Raw genomic sequence first — 15,197 nt, 5'->3', positions numbered from 1 at the left:
CACACATATTCACTCACACATATGCACACGCACAATCAATCAATTTAGCGCTTTAAGCTTTTGACAAATACCCGCAGACGGCGAAGGCAACAGCCACACAATCTTTTAAAGAGTCGCCAGCAACATCAACACACACCAACACACACAGACGCACACAACCAGCACACACAGACTAACACACACATTGATAGATAAGCCCGCTCCTTTGTTGGAATGATACACGATGCCCTCGACTATGCCCGTCGCCAGCTAATGATGACAAATTTTTTATGGGCGTTATGAGCAAAACATTGCGCTTGCCCCAAAGTGCATGGGCTGGTCAGAACATGGAGTCCACACAGAGCACAAAGCGCAGAGAACCGAGCACAGAGCACAGCAGCCAACTGGCAGGGCTGTGCCCGCGGGCTCTTTATTAATTTGACAGCATCAACAGGAGCTGCCTTCACTCGACTGGACTCGGCACGCTAATGATTGAAATGAACTCCGTGTCATGTCTGGTCTTAGGCAGAGAAGCCAGCGTCCAATGTGTAACGCCTCCCTTTCAGCCAAGCAGCTTGATTGATGGTTATCACTCATTGCTGGGCTGGACGCACTGCATTGCCACACTCCGCCACGCGCCGCTTCGATACACTGTCGAGCAGTTGACATCGCCTGCGGATTAAATGCTGTAGGTGTGTCATAACTTTTTGTGCCACTGTTGTTGTTCTTGCCTGCCCGGCTGCCAACTGCGTCCATCATTTATTGTATTGCTCTTTTGTTGCGCTAAAAATGGTTGCCTGTCCACTTGTCATGCCCCACCTTTGGGCCAGGCTGGGACGGAAATGCCACCCGTCCGTTCGGCCAGCTCGGCAACCGTTAAGTATACAAAAGTAAAAATCAAATCCAAAAATATAAACTTTACTGGGCAATCGCTCATGTTTAAAAGCAAATAAAGCCAATTAATAAATGCAAATACAGCTAAAATAACAGTAAATGCGATTAGCGTGTGTAACCGACGCACAGATACCATGTAAGTCACCTTTTAACTTGGTTACAACAAGAACTTTAATTTATTTTTGCTCTTTGAATATTTTTCTCCATAACAAACCAAATTTTACAAATAATTTTAAAAGTGTTGAAAAAATATAAACAAATTAAAATATATATAAATTTCGTTTCTTACTCATATTTTTAAATCTTTGAATTATTATTCCCAGTGTCCTAACTACAGTCTTTGCTTGTACATAACTCCTAAATAATATGTATTTAATATATTATTATATATTTATATATTTGCGAACCTTTGTTTTGCCTGCTTTTATTATTTAGAATATTTCTTCTTCGTTTAAATTCTTGCCAACCTGTCCCCCGCTTATATATATTATCTTATAGATATCTCTTAATGCCAATATATACCCAGTTGCCAAATATGAAACAAGCACGTAGGAAAATAAAGAGACCTGAGCGGTGGTAGGTGTTAGGGTACAGGATGGGGTACAACTATTTCCTCAAGTATTCAGAAAGTCGATCAGTCATAACAGAGTCTGAAGATCTAATAGTGTGGTATATTTGTGATTGTTATTTACCGTACAAAATCATATATCTAAACATATAGATGATATTAATACACCTGATATTCATTTATCTTATTTTACAAGCATTATACACACACTGACTGCTATCTGAAAAATTTGTCAAACCAAAATTGCTATATTTGTTTTTTTTTCATGAAATAGTGCAGTGGTACATTAAACGCACTGGCTAACTAGAAGCAAGTCCTGGGAAGTCTCTAGTCCAGACAGGTGTATGGCGAATTGAATGCAGCAAGTGCTTAAATTATATGTAAATAACACAATGTTGGAAGTGGACAAAATGTTGGAAAAATGCGGCGATTTCAATCGACAGCAGCTAATCATGCTGCTACTCTCTTCTCTGATCAATTTACTATCGGCCTTGCATGATATATCATACGCGATCGTTTATACTGTGCCAATGCATTGGTATGTAACAGAGCCCTGCATTGACTGAAACGAATCGCGTTTCGGATACCCGACTCAAATTTTATTGCCTTGATCCGTTTGAGTTGCAGAAAAAAATATGTGTCGGTCAACTCGACCGAAAGTTCGGCTCAATTAAAGAAATAAGCTCAATTCCAATTTCATTTGAGTATTCGAGTCTGATTCACATGAATTAACCGACGCAGGGCTCTAGTATTGATAACAATGTTAATAACATGGCGTATACTTAACGTCTGTTCATAACACCCAGGTGTGCTGATGGGCTGGGCTCGGACGAATGCAAGCCATTCTATACTAACTTCAGCACCTCTGACTCCTGCAAAGAGTACAACTATGATCATTACATGGGCTTTCAGAGTTTTGTCAGTGAAATGAACTGGATATGCGATTAAAAGTTGAAACTTAGCGTGGGAAACTTGGTGTTTTTTGCGGGCTGCGCGATAGGCAATCTACTTATGGGCTATTTGGCAGATAGACTGGGTCGGGTGCCCATCTTTGTTTTTGCCAATGTCATGACCATATTGGGAAACTTTGTGACAATCTTTGGCATGAATCTGGAACTTTTTTGCATATATCGATTTCTTACTAGTCTAGTCTTCAACAGCAACTTTTCGATTATTCGCATGCTTAGTGAGCAAAATAATTCCAGCGTTAGAGAATATTTCCCTGAACATCTGTTACGGTTTCTGTTGGTGTTTGGGCATGATAATTACACCTTGGATTGCGATCCTCACAGGTAGTTGGCGTCGTTTCATGCTTCTCGAAGCGCTGCCAATAATTGTGGTGCCGTTTTTCTTTTATTTTGTGCCGGAAAGCGTACAATGGCTGATCTCAAGGCAAGAGTATGATCATGCTATAGAGTCCCTGAGACGTGTGGCCAAGATTAATGGCCGCCAAATTGATGACAGCGTCTATGAGGAATTCATTGAGGACTGCAAAATAAATCAGAAAAATACGAAGACCAACCCAAACCCGCCGGACCTTGTTAATATTGTTGTTTGAATTGTGAGTAGACATCACTCTCTTTCTATGCCCTCATACGCTCACCTACCTAGCTTCATAGTTTCTTTCTACTGCAGTATTATCATTTATGCTTTGAATGTTGACGAGATTTCGCATTTTGTAATCATGTCACTGTCTGCGACTGCCATTCTGCCTAGCAGCATGGTGGGAATTCCCCTGCAAGATCGTATCGGACGCAAGGCGTTGGCTTTTACAATAGTGATCCTCATGTGCATTTCCGTCTTGGCAAGGGGCGTCGTCTTCTCATCCGATGCTAATCGCTGTAAGTGTTAAGTAGCTTGGTTTGTTACGGGTTCGAGTCTTACTGAATGAACTTGTTTTTTACATTTATTTTTAATTTTGCTAAAGCAAACGTGCAGAAACAGAACTCTATTTGGTGTTGGTAGAAGCGGGCTCAGACTATTTTCTAGGTGAGAGCTCCTGATTAGATATTTTGTATCGATAATATAAAATCAATCGATTTAATTCCTTTTGGCTTCTAGACAATGTGAAACATAGGAAAAAAAGTTAAAAACAAACTAATTTTCTAACATTTTTTATTTGGTTTCGCTTACAATACTAGCCTACAATCAAAACTATGCCGACATTCTGTATTCTCGCCCACAGCCCCCAGAACACAGCTTATGTTTTATGTTATTAAGATCTTTCTTTGCCACCTTTCCTTCAACTCAAATATACTGTACGCATTGGAGGTTATTCCAACATTTCATTTTGTACTCTCTTTTCCATAAGTATCGTGGGCCAAGTATGTGAAAATTTGAAATTGAAGAAGCACAAGCAGCCGGTAAATCGAGTCGCTCCGGCAGTTGCTTTTCATACCAACTAATTTTCCACTCTTTTAGGAAGAGCTGGATAGCTCGTTGGCACCGCGAGATAGGATATAAGAAGGTAGAGAATATTTATTATATTCAAATATTAAATATCAATGTTCCACCCATTTTTCACGCGTGGAAAAGTCAAACATACTTTAACCGTTACCATTACAAATTTGACTGTTGTTTAAGTTAATGCTAACGAGAAAGAAAGGCTTTCTTCGGCACGACAAATGTTTAATACCCTTGCAGAGCGCACTTCTTATACCCTGAACCCATTAAAAATGGGTAAAAAGGGTATAATGTATTTGTGCAAATGTATGTTACCGGAAATGGAAGCATTAGGGAATTTTTTTGTTATATATTTATTGCATTTAGAGTTAGAGTGAAAGGGTTCAGGGTATCTCCTAGTCGGGAGCTCCCGACTAGAGCGTCTTGTTTTAATGTTATATTTTTGATGCTCGCGCATAACTTGTTTATGTCCCAATCTGCATGCAAATTATTTGAATTATTTATTTATGCATATATTCAAACTTACAACTGGAACATTTAACTCAGTCATATCCAGAGGAGGCAAACAAAATATGCATATTTGTCGCTATTTCAGCTGTCAAGCAATTAATAGATTTCAGGCATTTATTTCTATTGCTATATTTATATATCGCATTTGCCGCATGCCCCGTACGGATTCCATTGAACAGGCAGCGGAAATGACATCGTTTAGCTGTCAGCTTTGTGGCCAGCTCTGTGTGTGTCTGTGTGTGTGTGAGAGTCGAGTAATGAGCGTCAAGATATTTTGAAATCCCTGGCCGGGTGGGGCTGCCACTCACCTGCCCAACAAAAATTGGGGGAGAGAGTTGGGCGAAAATTCCCACTCACTAAAAAGTCAAAATCTCAAACAATTGTTGGCGGTCGCAAACGATGCCATTAGCCCAGGGCAACAACAACAACAAGCACAGAGGAAGAGCAAAAGTACCAAATGAAAGAGCAAATGCACAGCAAGGGAAATTCGCTGAATGGAAGCGTGCGTATAAGAGTGCGCACAGTGAAATTGCATTTGGTACATTTTGTGGCTTGTAATTCAAAGAGTGTTTTGTTTTTTCACTGCTGAGCAGTTGGCAGTTGAATGCTAGCAAAAGGGAAATTTACTCTTAGCAGCACAGGGCCCAACGATGACTGGAAGCGTGCGTTTAAGAGTGCGCCACACTCAGGGGAAATTTCGATGGTACATTTCGTGGCTCGTAATTCAAATCGTTTTGTTGCTGTCGACTTTCACTTGTTGCCATACGGGGCAGCAAAATGTGAGGCGCAAATATGCGAATGGGGCATGTCCCAGAGTTAACGTAATAAAGTCAGATATTTAAGCAAATATTTAATTAAAATGATTTTGATACGTTATAAAAGCTGGGCCGCGCCAAAGAGCCAATGGCCAATGGACGCTTAACGGAAGCGGAAAAATGAGATTTATGATCTGCACAATGGGCAATGGGCAATGGAGCGGGCGGTGAGGTAGCGGGCAGGTGGCAAGTACAGGTGCTGATGGTGCCGGAACCATTTCGAAGGAAGGAGGAGAAACAGCAAATGTGTATAAATAAAAGTATCTGTGTGCATGCCATAAATGCCGTATGAATTATTAAAATAAAAGTAAAACGGAAACATAACAAAGGTTCAGCAACATTTATGACAGGAAAACGCGAAACGCAGCGCAGAACCCAACAAAAGAGATTGCCCTGGCACGCATCTAAAACGAGATATGCCACGCCGGAAATAAGCGCCGCATATAGTAGCCCAAAAATACACACACACACACACACACACACACACGTACACATATTGGCACAGGCTCTGTGTTGTTTACATGCTGCCAGTTCAAGATGCCCTATAAGTAGGCTTCATTTACCAGGCAAACGAAAAAAAATAAGAAAAAAACCAACACCGCACGCATCAATGCAACAACTAGAGCTGAGCACGAATACTAGATACCCTATGCCAAAATAGGGCCTGTTAAATCAGGCATGTGTTAACCATAAGTACAGCTATATGAAGCCTTAATACTTTTCTGAGCATACGGCTCACGGCTCGGCAGATAAACTAAATATTTTTGCGTGCAAAAACTCATTTTTCAACTGATTCTTCTTAAAGAGATATAATATAATATAGAAGCATACTAAAACTAATAAATACAATGACAACTTGTGATATAGTGCTCCGATCCGTGGTCCGATCCGTGCAGTTGCGTAACATAAGCTTATATAAATACCATCAACCGAAAGGCGGTTATACGTTTGGTTTCAAGTAGATTGTTTGAAAACTGACATTAGTTTCCATAGCGAAAGGCAGATGTGTTGGGTATATGGACATGTTTATACGGACTCGACTGTTGATGCTCAAGAATGATTAAGAATTGTCAATATATTCATTCTAGGGTCTAATACATATTTCTTGACAAATAAATGAAAAAACTTTATATTATTTTTTTTTATTTTATTCGCATTGGAATTTGTAAAATTGACTCAATTTTAATTTAATTTTATATTTATTATAAAAGCGACAAGTTTCTAACAAGCAAACAGTAAGTTGAAAATTTAATCAAATTGTTTAGAATAGAAATACATTTTATTTTTCGTCAAAATATAAACATTTTGAAGAATTCAGTCAGTTATAAATATATATATATATATATTATTGCCAGTTAAAGTAAAACGTTTGCATGTTGGAGCAGAAGCGTTTAGACAAATAATTTTTTCTGTTGAATCAATTGATAAAAGGCTCAATTTCCAATACGAATATCTACGTTTAAAACTTTACTAATTTGAGCCGAGTAAAGCCGGATAACACATATTTACAAAGCAATTTTGTTTCTAATTGTTATAAATGCGCGGATCAACTTCAATTCAAAGAAGCTTAAGATATATAAATAAATAATAAATTTAAAAATTAAAAAATAAAATAAAATAAAACTTTATTAAAACAAAAGAGCAGTACATATGAATGCTAAAAATACGACTAGCAGCCTAAGCTACCCGCCCATTTTCAGTACAGGGCATTTTTGGGGCATGGCTAACTACGTGAGCTTGCGTTGTACTAGTTGCTGTTGTTGTTGTTGTTGTGGTGTTGCTGCCAAAGCTTAATACAAATATGCATGTTAACAGGCATCTACTTAAGCAGCTTGCCACGCCCCCCGCTCCAACTGCCCTGCCCAGTGCTGTCGTCTTCTACCCAGCTCCGGTATTCTGCCAGTGTATTAATGTTCATTGAAGCGATCAAAATCAAGTCGACTACGGCTAATGCTACGCACATTTTTTGCCCGATCCTGTGAACTTTTGCTTGTTATTTGCAATTTGCTTCAGCAGCAACAATAACAACGACCCGCAATGGCAACAGCCTCTGAATTTTTTTTATACCCTGCACTCATTGAGAGTAAGCTAAAAGGGGATCTTAGTCATATCTGCTGTCGATTTTGAAAGGCAACAGAATCTAGAGTCTTGCACCATTATCTTTGTATTCTGATATATCAGAAAATTTTAATTTTCTTCTGTATCTCCTCTCGGTTAAGGCATAACTCGGGAATCAGATGAGCTGCTGCTCTGCACTTTGGTTTGCATACTCTTTTGTAAGCCATATATGCACCCTTAAAATTTCATAAAGATCGGACCTGAAGTACCGAAGTTAAACGCGAAAGCATTTCCCATGAAACGGGCGAAAGGGTAGAACAAATGGAAAGCTTTCGGTGTTCATGTGTTTTTGTCTATGCAGAGAAGAAAGCTGAAATAATCTTAGCGCTGAATTCCGGGTATTTCGTGGTCTGATACTCCCGACCAGAACACTCTTACTTGTTATACACTGTGCAGTCAGTTTTGTTTGTTTTCCTGCCTTCGGTTTTTTAAGGTCGTTTACAGCAAACATTTCGTCGGGGAATGTGCGTATGCCTTGTGTGGAGTGGGGAAAGGGCGAGGGTTAGGAGCTGGGGGCTGGGGGTGTGTTGTTTCAAGCAAATGTATGTTATTATTATGGGGCATGTTGTTAACTACCCATAAGCAAACGCACAATTTTGTTGCTGCTGTTGTACGCTTTAGCATAAAACGGATTTGTGAAATCGCTTGGAAAAAATATAATCAAAATTGTTTTCAAATGACTTACAATTGCGATTGGGGCCGGGCCAGAGACCAGTCCGAAAAAGCAGTCCGGCGTAGCACGTAATTATGCGGCTGGGGTGTTAACTGTCAGCCAATCGGCATCCGTTTGCAGGGCCCGTAATTTAAGCCACGCTATTGCCGTTGACAACTAGAAAAATTGCCTTTTTATGGTACGCAGCGTGGGAGCTAGAGGGGCCAACTCCAACTCAACGGAATGTGTCCACTCCGCCGGGCTCGACAATTGGAGCTTGTCTACTGCTGTTTTTTCGGTATGCGTTGAGTTAATAGCAAAGCGTGGAAATGCCAACCGACTTTTATTATTTGCCCCGACAACTGCTAGAGGGAAGCGGTAAGTGTGGGCTTGGTCTAACACAGTCCTTTGGCAATTACTTTGTGCGCCATTGTTCGCCCTCTGCCTTACCTAACACAAATTGTAGATAAAATATGCCATATATTTACAGTTTCACAAGGGGTATTATTGCACGGAATAAATGATATGGCTTGCATAATAATAGTGTTCGATTCGCTCTGTAAAACGATTTTCAGAGAATATAATTAGTTTTACTTAATTATGCTTGTCACAAACACGAAAAGCTATGTCGAATTTAAATACCAGTGTTGGAAAACTATCAACTAACTATCAATGATGGATATGGTGTTGATTAACTCAAACAATTTTGCTTATTAATTATGGAACTTCGCAAGAGTCATGACAGCCAGCAGCTGCTTTTTACTAATAACGTTGACTAATTCTAATAGTGTTGGAAAACTCTAAATAATTTTACGTTGCAGTGGCTTTAATAGTCAACAGCTGTTATATGTCAAGTATTGTTGATTTATCTTAAAAACAATAAATTATGGAATTTCTCGAGAGTCCTGACAGTCAATAATATCGCATGATTTAAATTATAGTGTTGGAAAGCTATTAATAATTTAACCTTGCAATGGCCATAATTTAAATTAAATTTTGTATAAAAACAATCAATTGAAGAACTTCGTGAGGGACATGACAGCCAGCAGCTGTTATCAAAATAATGTTGACTAATAGAAACACTAGTGTTGGAAGGCGTACTTTGCAATGTTTTTGAGATTGATAATTATTTATTACGACAAGGGTTACTGAGTGAGAAGAATTCTGTAGAATTATCCATAGAAAAACCTAATTGAAAAATGCAGCTATCAACACTAACTCAGCATTTAAGACAGTTTTGCAACACTGGCATTTGATATCTCAGCACAGATTAACCTCTATTTTTTTGCTTTTGATCCTACACAACACACTCACAGCTCTTATCAACACTAACTCAGCTAACCATAAGATAGCTTGGCAATGCTGCATTTTCAAGTCTACTTACTTATAAATCCAGCTCTCAAATTCAAGCTTATCTTTTATTCACACTTTTTGTTTAGATAAAATACTTAACTATTTGATATCTCAGCATAGATTAGCTTCTACTTTTTTGCTTTTGATACCGCACAGCACACTCGCAGTTCTTATGCCCATCTGCCCAACTACAGTTCTATGGAATGCTACTTGGAATCAGCCCCACTTGCCCGTCAACTCTCGCCGCCTCTCTCCCTTCGCCTGCTTCAGCTGCTGCTTGTCATTTTCAATATTTTATGATGGCTGCCATTGAACTCTCCATAAAGCGCACATAAATTCACAAAACGTAGCCAATGTAGCTGCCCCCGAAACTGTAACAGAAACTGAAACTGAAACTAGAACTGGGACTGGACCACTGCCTGGCATTTCTTCGAGATGTGCTTCGAACAATGCAGCAAAATGTTGTGGCGCAAATGCCATATACAGTGGCCCCTGCCTTTGCTCTTCAATAGCCCCTCCCCGTGCGAAGGCCAATGTCCCTGTACTTCGCATAAAGAGCAGCGCGAAGACAAAAAACTACGTACACATCATCATTGTCAATTGCCGGATGTGGGCCAGAACCTGGCCAGCTGGATTCGTATCGGCCACAGCCAATGGCTAAAGGGGCACTGCTAAAGTGGTAGGATGTGGAGGGGGCGGGCTAACAACAGCGGCCAAGCGAGCAATCGCTGCTGCTGTATTCATTGTTGCCACGTAATTGCATTTCGCTATCGCAGATATTTATAGCCTCCACTCGGTCAAGAGCAGCTCCCAGCTTGGACACAGCAGAAGCTGGGGCAACAGCCAGCCAGTAGCAGCCAATCGCCAGCAGCTTCTATGTTGGCAACAGATTTTTTTTCTGTTTGGTTTTTTTCACAGCAAATGCGGTCAACCGCAAAAGCGCAGCAGCAGTCGCAGCGGCAAAGTCTTTGCAAGAATAAGGGATAAGGGCGTTAGAGCGCATTTGTTGCTGTTGCAGCTCCTGCTACAGCTGCTGTTGGTGTTGGGCATTAGTCCTGGCCAGGCAAATAAAAATAAGCAATGCTTGGTCGCGCTTTGTCATTGCTGTTGTTCTTGTTATGCCCTGTAACTATGGCCAATGCTCAAGACTAGGGTATACAGCAGTTGAGCAAATTTCACAGCTGAAGAAGGTTGAATTTCGATAGAATCAGCGCAGCTTCTTGTGTCATGGTTCATAGGGTTCGATATGCACCTCTTGATCCTCTAGATAAATAAGGCATCTTAATCTGAAAGCATTATTCTTGCTTAAAATTCATGTGAAATAGGGCGCACATTTTCCACCCACGTAACTAGATCAAAACTCAAGCGATTTTACATATGGTTTGTCTTTTTGTTCATGGTTTGATCTCTAGATCAATTTGGCATCGAAATCTGGCAACATTATTCTTGGTCGAAATTTATATAAAAATGGTAGATAAAAATATCCTATATATTTAGACATAGGTCAAAATTTGCAGCCTTTAAGCTCGGTAAAAGCTCATCTAAGTTCCAAGAGGGTTGGTTCTTCGTTTATTTATTTATACGTACTTCGGGGTATACCCGGTATTATACTATAAATGGCTCTATATAATTTATAGAAGCGCACTTTTAGATTATTTCTTGGAGAGTTCAAGAGTTTGGGGCCCTACAATTGTTGTATTAGATCTCTTATAGGAATACAAAAAAGGCCGAATAATTTCCGCTTTTGGCTATACATACATGAGAGTCTCTGAAATAACTGAAAATTATCAAAATGAAACACAGAAAATAATCAAAATTGAGTTTTACACAAAGCAAGCTATTAGCATCTAGTTACAGGGCATCTGTCAGTCGACCACTCTCGATATAAGCGCGCTGACTTGCTGGTGTAGTTGTCGTTGTTGTTGTTGATTTTGTCATCATCACGAAACACATTGAACATCAAGCGCTGAGCACTGGACATTGTCATTGCATTTCGCAGCAGCCGAGCAGTCCTGCAAGTAGAATATAATTTTCCTTTCGTTTCTTTACTTATTTTAATTTTTTTTTTGTTTCTTTTTTTGGCTCAATTCTCCCTTGGTTTTGTTGCTTTTGCCACTTATGTATATAAGTAGTACGAAAGGCACTTGCCAGCTGCAGCGCATTAGTGGCCACTTTAACAATGACCGGCAGAGGCCAATTTTTATTGAATCGAGGCGTCATCCGACTCAAGTGTCCCAGTTTGAATGACGGCTTATGCCCTGCAGCTGAAGCTGGAGCTGGAGCTGGTCCAGGATCTGGCCTGTTGTGACAGTGATAAGCTCCGCTTTCAGCTCTCACTTGTGGGCGGTTTTTTAAATGAGACCAGGAGAGCTTATAGGTGCACATGGCGTATACGCAACGTAATATGCAAGTGCTTTGTCTCAACTCAAGTGCATGCAACAAACTCTGCTCCATCAATTTATTATGTCTTACAACTGCCAAATGCCAATTTGACTGCTTGAGATCATTTTGTACGTTCATGCGGGCCTTTAACATGGGTTTGCATTTAAAATTCATTCAGAAACTAAATTGTTTTTATATTTTTGAGAAAATATGGCTATGCCTCAGACCATTTTGCATATTATTTGCGCATCAGACTTGTTTTGCATATTCAAAAAATATGCACTTAAACCAGAATTGATTTGAAATTTTCGAATAAAAATAGATTACTCTTTTTTCTTATTCAAAATTATTTTGAATTTAGTGTCTTATTAATTCCGATTTTACGTATTTATATCTATTTTTAATTTTATCTTTTTAATTAAATTATTAAATTAAATAAATTATTTTGACCATGCTTAATTATTTGAATTTAAATCCAATTTATTATATCTGGAATATAAAATATTTAATATTATATATTTGAATTGGGAAAAGAAAGTTCCTACTTTTCCTTAGCTTCAAGCATTTGTTGAGGCAACATTTGTGCGTATTCTGAAAAAATTATTTTTGTTTTCAATTCGTTTATTTTTTTCGAATTTATTTCAAGGCTTATTACTTAAGCCTTCTGCTGCTTTTAATTATAGGTATAATTTCTATTTGAAATAAATTTTTGTTGCCATTTGAGGTGCTCAGTTTTTGGTATTTAGCAAGTTTTAGCAACTTGATGCTGTTGCGTTGGGGCTGAAATGAAAATTTGACCTCTGCTTTCGGCTGTTACAAGCAGCAATTGGCGTATAAATTTCGAGCACACATACACACACACACAAACACACACACATACACTGTTACAAGCATGTAAATGTTATTGCAAGCATAATTTTCTTGGCTGCCGAGTGTGTGTTGCTGCTGTTATTGTTGCTGCTGCTACTGTTGTTGCAGTTGCAGTTTTTGCACGTTATACGAGCCATTTGCAGCCGGCAACTACATGCGACTGCATTGCGGCAGTTGCCGTTGCCTTTGCCATTTGCTATTGCTCTGTTGCCTCCATTGGTGGCACGGTAATTGCCATTGCAACGCTGTGTGTATATGTGTGCGTGTGTGTGTGCTGCCAGGCGGCAAGTAAAAGTCAGTTTTAGGTAAAAATTTTCTAAAAATAACAATGCATAATTTACGTTTTGGCCGAAGTCAAGGCAATGTTACCAACTGCAGCAGCTGGCAATGGGCAAACTAACTGCCGCCTGTCTAAATAATAAATAGAAAAGGATATGCGAATGCTGGCCCAGGACCTAGTTGTTGCTGCAGTTGTTGCTGTTGTTGCTATTGTTGCAGTTGTTGCAGTTGTTGCAGTTGTTGTCGTTGTCATTAGCCGTTGTGCAAATAATTTACTTTACCACATTCACTTCGATATCTAACCAGTTTGATGTTGCCCCTGCTGCTGTCTGGCTGCCATTAAAGCCGCTGTCACACATATTGAACACAGAGCAGGGTGTGCTAGTGTGTGTGTGAGTATGAGTATGTGTGTGTGTGTGTGTGTGTGTTGCACTTATTGATTTCAATTAACATGCAACAGCATGTCTCTTTTGTGTATAAATACACACACACGCACACACAGACAGACTGTCTATAGATATCAGGCTGCATTGTTGCACGAGTCGTGCGGCATGCAACATTCAGTTCTGGTTGTTGTTGTTGTTGTCGCTGCCTGGCATCGTCTCTGGCTTCTGTAGCTGCTGCTATTCAATCTTTTCGTTGGCTAATGTTACACTTGTGCATCGTTACAATTTTGCAGCATGTGTGCGCTCCATATGCGTGTGTGTGTATGTCTGTGGAAGAGGTCACTGCTGCTGCTCTTCTTTCAATAATTATCAATTTGTGTGCCTGTGTGTGTGTTTGTGTGTGTGTGTGTGTGTGAGAGAGAGAGTGTGTGTAGATCTGGCATGTTTTGTTTATTTACTTGTTTTTTGGTTTAAGGCATTTGTTGGGCAAACAGTGCGTATGCGTGTTGTGTTTTTACTGTGTTGTGGTTGTTAGCTCTCACTGCTTCTCAGTCTATTCTGTGCCTTTAAGTTCGGCCTATAAATTGTGGGCCTAGCCTCTGACATTCGTTGATACTAATACTATGCGCCCTAAGCTCTGGACAGCTGCAATCTGCGTAGCTTGTTGTTCGACTGATTAAAATATTTGTTTTATGTTCCACTTTTGTTGCATGCAACTAGCTTAGCCCAAGAGAAGTGCATACAAATTTCGAGCTGAGCGGGTTAACTTCTAATCGATTGCATATAAAGTTATGTTTAGAGTGAAGTATGTTACTTCAAAGGGCTTAAAGAAGACTCCATTGAGCACAGGCACTGCATGCGGCATATTAAAAATAATTAGACTAAGGTTTTAAATACTTATAATTCTTTCGAATCTTGTTTTCCAGAATTTCAATATTTTGAAACGTTTTTGAACAGAAATGTGCTCCCAATTTAGGATACGTTTATCTTAACTTCTTCTTTGATAAAGTCACATACAACATTTTTCTTCTTATGTTTTTAGACTCGATCCCTTAACTTCGAGCGTCTCCTCGCCGACAACCATTTTTATACCATTTGTATTATTTCTTATATATTATTATATATTAATTATATATTAAATATTTTTTATAGATTTATTCACTGTGAATCATCAGCAATTAAGGAAACAAAAATAAAACAACAAATTTTTATCATACTTTGAACCGGCGACTTTCCGCGTGCTGCTCCGACGCTCAGCTCCTTTCGTTATGCGCATCAATTACCAATCGGTAAGTCAGTAAAAATTGTTTCAAATGCAACTATTCGCTTTTTTCTTTTTATATATACACATAAATATGTGCTGGGGTAATTACACATATCATAATTTCCAATTAAAACAAATGCGTTGCTCAATTTTTATTTTAATGTTTAACTTTATTTTTATGAAACTTAATATATAAATTGCAGCTATATACATTGCATATAATAATTATGTGCTTGGGCTGTGTATTTGTTTATGTATTTCTTTGACATTTGGTTAATAAGTTAAGTTTAAATTTGACTTTGCTTCCATTTGCTGCTTTAGCTTTGCTCTGTTTATAACTACGACTTTGCTTTTGCTTATGTTTTTTTTTTTTTTTTTTGGGATGAGGTTTCCTGGCGAATGCTAATGAAGCCAAATATATGTGAGCAAAATAATATATTGTACGGATTTAGCATGCGTTGTTCTTTAAGCTATTGTCTTGGTTACTAAATACTTTAATGTTGTTCGATTCGCGTTCATTTTGCGGGCTTGTGGGCTTTCATTCTATATCATTTTGTTAAGGCTTCGCTGTCTCTACTTTTGTTCAGTCTTTAAAGTCAACTGTTTAACAATATATGTGTGTGTGTGTGTGTGTGTGTACGAGTGCCTCTGTGTGTGTGTGTGTGTGTGTAAGTATTTCTTAATATTCTTTGTGCATACTTAACGCTGTGTGGCAAGCCTTTTC

General features: G+C 39.0%; 1 protein-coding gene across 1 annotated transcript in view; it reads left to right on the top strand.

Annotated features, from left to right (window-relative positions):
• The first annotated feature begins 14,378 nt into the window (after window positions 1-14,378).
• The window catches only part of Osi1 (Osiris 1), a 90,214-nt gene continuing 89,395 nt past the window's right edge, over window positions 14,379-15,197 (top strand). The window contains exon 1 of the mRNA XM_070207459.1: window positions 14,379-14,498. Within this exon, the coding sequence (XP_070063560.1) occupies window positions 14,478-14,498 (21 nt within the window). The 5' untranslated portion in view covers window positions 14,379-14,477. The remainder of the gene's footprint in view (window positions 14,499-15,197) is intronic.

This window comes from Drosophila virilis, chromosome 2, assembly GCF_030788295.1.
Source record: "Drosophila virilis strain 15010-1051.87 chromosome 2, Dvir_AGI_RSII-ME, whole genome shotgun sequence".
NCBI lineage: Eukaryota > Metazoa > Arthropoda > Insecta > Diptera > Drosophilidae > Drosophila > Drosophila virilis.
The sequence above is the reverse complement of the archived record's forward strand: the minus strand, read 5'-3'. Positions and strand labels throughout refer to the sequence as shown.